This window comes from Anopheles aquasalis, chromosome 2 (assembly GCF_943734665.1).
Source record: "Anopheles aquasalis chromosome 2, idAnoAquaMG_Q_19, whole genome shotgun sequence".
Taxonomy (NCBI): Eukaryota; Metazoa; Arthropoda; class Insecta; order Diptera; family Culicidae; genus Anopheles; species Anopheles aquasalis.
Genome location: NC_064877.1, coordinates 65,001 through 70,000, shown reverse-complemented (window position 1 = coordinate 70,000; position 5,000 = coordinate 65,001). Strand labels below are relative to the sequence as shown.

At 41.1% G+C, this 5,000-nt stretch overlaps 1 protein-coding gene across 1 annotated transcript in view; it reads left to right on the top strand.

The window, feature by feature from the left end:
• Positions 1–1,560: 1,560 nt before the first annotated feature.
• Positions 1,561–5,000, top strand: part of LOC126571612 (gustatory receptor for sugar taste 64e-like) — a 4,124-nt gene continuing 684 nt past the window's right edge. The window contains exons 1-5 of the mRNA XM_050230283.1: positions 1,561–2,433; positions 2,513–2,667; positions 2,700–3,061; positions 3,264–3,288; positions 4,840–4,935. Of these exons, the coding sequence (XP_050086240.1) occupies positions 1,561–2,433; positions 2,513–2,667; positions 2,700–3,061; positions 3,264–3,288; positions 4,840–4,935 (1,511 nt within the window). The remainder of the gene's footprint in view (positions 2,434–2,512; positions 2,668–2,699; positions 3,062–3,263; positions 3,289–4,839; positions 4,936–5,000) is intronic.

Sequence of the window (5,000 nt, the reverse complement as noted above, 5' to 3'; positions counted from 1 at the left end):
TATCGTTGTTTGGGTTTTGTTTGCGGACGCAAAAGGTCCGGCGGTTTCAGCGAGAGGTCGAGCATGAGTCCATTGCTCTCACAGGCAACGGATTTTTTTACTTGACCCGTGAATTCATCCTTAAGGTATGTGTGCATTCGAGATTGTTGAGCCGAGAGGTAATTTTGACACTCCTTTTCACTTATTTTCGATTTCATGTCACCCACCACTGACTGACCGCTGACTTTGGGCACTTTTCCGACTGTCCTCCCAAATAGCGGCCACCGTCGTAACGTACGAGTTGGTTCTGACGCAAGTTAACGAAGCGGAAGCTAAAAATGGTGACGATAATCCGTGCACGTGAGTAGCCTGCAAAATGGCCCCGGAACTTTGTGAAAAAGGTCCTTGGAGAACGTGTAACGAACCGGAACCTGACTCGTGCGACTGCCAGTGGGATAGTCGCACGGTGAGTGTGAACGTGTGAGAATAAATAAAAGTAAGCTTCAGAATCTTCATGAACTACGGCAAGCAAGCCGAGGAATTGAGAAAGGATGATAATGAGATGGTGGTCAATAATGTTGGACCTTGTCGGTTCGGTGGTAGAGAAGTGAATTGTTTAGAGAAAAATGGGGACCGTAATATGGGTCGACAGTTTTTTCCGATTCGACATATCATCACAACAGTTCTTGAGGCTGCCCATCACGTTCAGTGTATACTAAGTGGGATTCAAAGTTTGTTTGCTTCGCTCAGGGTCCCGTATGAAAAACCGGACAGTTTTTGGGCTGCGTTCAAACTGGATTCACAGTCACTTATCAAGAACGTGCTGATCGTTTCGGGCCGCATTCCAAACAGTTAAAAAAGGATACGGCAAAAGCATCCATCTGGGCATGGTAAGTTAGGGTGAAGGGTTGACACGGGGGTCATAATTTATACAGGGATTATTTCACTTTCAGCATCAATTTTGTGAATGTTAAGTATGTTTCTAGAAGTGGTAATGAGCTTTTTGTATGGTTGGTATGAGCGTTGCGATTAATGCTGATTCGAAGATGAGAAACGATTTATTGAGACATTTAAATCAACCGATAATTATTATCGATATAATTTTTGACATTTTGCATACATTTTATGTACAATTATTTACATTTTACACTAAATATGCTATTTCAATTTCAAAAAAATCAATAAATCCCTCTGATTATACGAATGTTTTTCACTGTTCCCCTCAATTTATGCTCAGTTATTGCTTTCTCAGAATAACAGCAATCTCAGCATTAAATCAACATGTACCTACCATGCTCGTTTAGATGCTTTCGTCAGATTATGAGGAGCAATAATTGCATTTATTAATAATTCACTCCCCATTTATTAATAATTCACGGTTCAACGGTGACACCGTAAACAGGTCTAGGTCAGGAAAAAGCTGGTTCATTGTTTGCCAGACTTTTCGCGTGTATCGATGGCTCATAAAATGCTCACCGATCGACTCTTTTTTAGGAAAAGCAACGTTATAAGGTAAATTTAACATACTGTTTTGTAACAAAAATGAATCAGGTACATTTTTATTCTCGTAACAGTCTCCACATGGATGAGTTGGTGGGCAGTGTCGGACGAAGGAATGTGGAATTTTCAAGCAAGTCGAAGAAGCTTAACGAAAAGCCTCTTATAGTGAGCCGTTGGAAGGAAAGATGGTTACGGTGCAGCATCGAAAGCTGGTTTCGTTGGCCCAAACCTTTGCGGAAAGCTGAGCGCGAAGATTGGCTGCATGATGGCACGTTTCACGAAGCGGTACGAGGAATACTTACGCTGGCCCAACTGTTCTCTATCATGCCCGTCTGTGGAATCCATTCGAAAGATCCTCGAAAGCTGCACCTGTCGTACACCAGCGTTCGGGCACTCTATGCGTACTTTTGTGCACTTGGTATATCGTTCCTAACAACGATGTCAGTGTTATTCTTCGCAAGCAAACGTTATAACTTCCAGAAGATGGTGACGGCTTTCTTCTACTGCTACAATTTGTACGGGATGTACCGCTTTTGGAAGCTGGCCAAGAGCTGGCCGGGACTAATGGTGAAGTGGACCCATGTGGATGACTCTTTGCCGACACAGAAACGCGAATTCGATCGTGCCATTATGGCGCATCGCATCAAACTCTGTTCGATCCTCGTGATGACACTGTCGCTATCGGAACACTTGCTCTCGATCGTAGCCGCCGTACACTATTCAAACAATTGTCCCGCCGTTCATGATCCGTATGAGGCTTTTTTCAAATCAAACTTTGCATTCGTTTACTATTACTTTCGCTATTCCGCGTTGCGTGGGTTTCTTACCAAGTTTTTCAATGTAATTTGCAATTTTATCTGGAGCTATATAGATTTGTTTGTGATCGTGATCAGTATGGGGCTATCGAATTCGTTTCGTCGAATTAACCGCTATCTGATGCAGCATAAACGAGAGGTAATATTGACTCTAATCTTGCGTTACAATTCACATTTAAACATTAGTTAGAAAACCATTTTCCCTTCTTTCCTTAAAGAAAATGACGGAAAAATTCTGGGGCGAACAACGTGAAAGGTATCGCAATGTGTGCGATCTAGTAACGATCGTAGACGATCACGTCTCGGTAATAACGATGCTGTCGATCTCCAACAACCTTTTCTTCATTTGTGTACAAATCCTAAACAGTTTAAAGTAAGCCACATGTTGAGACCATGTCCTATAAGTTCTTCATCTAATTCCTTACCATATCGTTTCAGCTCGCGTCCAACATTCGTCCACACAGTGTACTTTTGGTTCAATTTGATCATTCTCATTGGCCGAACACTAGCAGTTGCTATGTTTGCAGCAGAGGTTAACGATGAATCGAAGCGTCCGATAGAGGTGCTGCGTACGATACCTCGCGAAGGCTGGTGCCTGGAGGCAAAACGTTTCGCTGAAGAAGTCACTACAGATACAGTTGCGCTCACCGGGCTCAGGTTCTTTAACATGACCCGCAAACTAGTGCTGAACGTGACGGGAGCTATCATCACCTATGAGCTGGTGCTGATCCAGTTCCACAAGGACGAAGCCTCTGACATTGACTTGTGTAAGCTTAAGCGTATGGACACGTTGTAGCTTCGTTCGTGTGACGTTGAGGTTTGGCAACAGCCATCAATGGTTCTATGCTATGTCGCTGTGGTCGTCGTAGTTAGTGTTCGTGTTAGTTAGTTTTATGCTATTGTAAAGTGTGAGTTCACTATTTTCAGTATCTCTTGCTTGCTAACTCTTTATTGTTATTCTACTTTTAGGCACCACTCGCATGATGGATGATTTGTAGACGTTCGTAAGATGTTGAGTTTTCGATACTTGCGAAAAATGTAACGAAAGTATGGACTAATGTAACGAAAGTAATTGAATGCACACAGTGTCTTTGAGACTTTTGCTTTCGCTTTTGAGGACTATACAAAGTTCTTTTCATAATATTTTATGCTCAAGAAACAACAATAAACGATTGGCACAATTATTCTTATTGCTCCTTTATTGTTTAAAGTGAAAGTATTATTGAACTACTGTTGTTCAAGAAAACTTGGAAGAAATTTGGGGAAGATTTGTTTAAAATTTCATTGTCGGTGCCCATCGTAGCCATGTGATGGGTTATCTGAACTACGAAAATCAAAATATTTTTCAAAGATTATAAGTTTATCCAGAAAGCCTCGTTGAGTTTTTGTCGAATTTCCAAATTTTCTATTTTTGGTAGATTTTTTAAGTTGGACACACTATGATCCAATTGGTAAATTGGACACACTATGATCCAACCGGGTTCATCGCTTAAACGGGCAAGTCTTTTGATTCGAACCAAAACCGGTTTGAACAAAAACGGATTTATCTGTAGAAAACTATCTGCCTATACATGGTTTTGGAAATACTTTAATAAACAGCTACTTTTCAAGTATATTTGGTGGTATTATGGGATCGTTTTGTTATAAACTTCATCAAAAATTGATGGATTTTACGATTCAATCTTAATAATACGAATTTACCATGATTGTTTAAAAAAGTATCAGCATTTTTTATCAATACTCCTCGATGCTATCTGGCAAATCTCTTCCCCTCTCCCTCCCTTCACACTTTCACACGCGCTTTCCTTCTCTCCCTCTCTGTCTCTCTCTCTGTCTCTCTCTCCCTCTCTCCCTTTCCTCCATCTCTTCGTTTGCAAGGCTCAATGAGTGTGATATAGTCGGCGACAAACAACAAGATTTCATGTTGCGAGAATGAACTCAATCTTTGACCGCGACGAGATTTCGACGCTGAGTAGTTTTTTTTGGGTTTAGAATTTCGTGTTTGATCATATCGATTATGTTCTAGTAGCTACCGTGTCCGGTGATCGGATAGTAATTGTGCCTAGATGTAGGTTAATACAGAAATAAAGACCTGCAGGTCAAGGTCGGTTAATTGTTGCCGAATCGAATTTGAATTAAAACAGTAAAACGAATCAAAAATGTGATCTTCTGTTCTATAGAGCATATGCGCTCTTGTTCGACGCCCTCTGGAAAACCTGAACGTTGTGTGCTTGTCAAAGAGTGCCCTCTCATTCGACAGATTTTGGCCAAAAAACTAATCACTTCAGATGATGTGGTATTCGTCAATGAAAGTAAATGCGAGAAGCTGGAGGATGGCAAAGTATTAGTCTGTTGCTAAAACTTCACGCTATTGTCAAATGTTTGTGGTGTACAATCCTAACAGGGTAGTGATGGGTCGGTTGAATTGGGCCAACATCCGTGGACAGTTTTGTTGCATTACGGGAGTAAAGGTAAACTAGGTCAGAATGCATCCTGTTATCCTCAATTAATTGTTCTGGAATATTTAATTATATTTCCATTCAAGCAAAGAAATCAAGTTTGAATGCGGCGGAACGCTCATCTCCGAACAGTACGTGCTTACATCGGCCAGCTGTATCGGCAATCCGTCATCGTGGGCAAAGTAAAACATTAAATCACTTAAGCAGTCAACTGAAGTCGATGAGTAATAACCTTCTGTGTTTCATT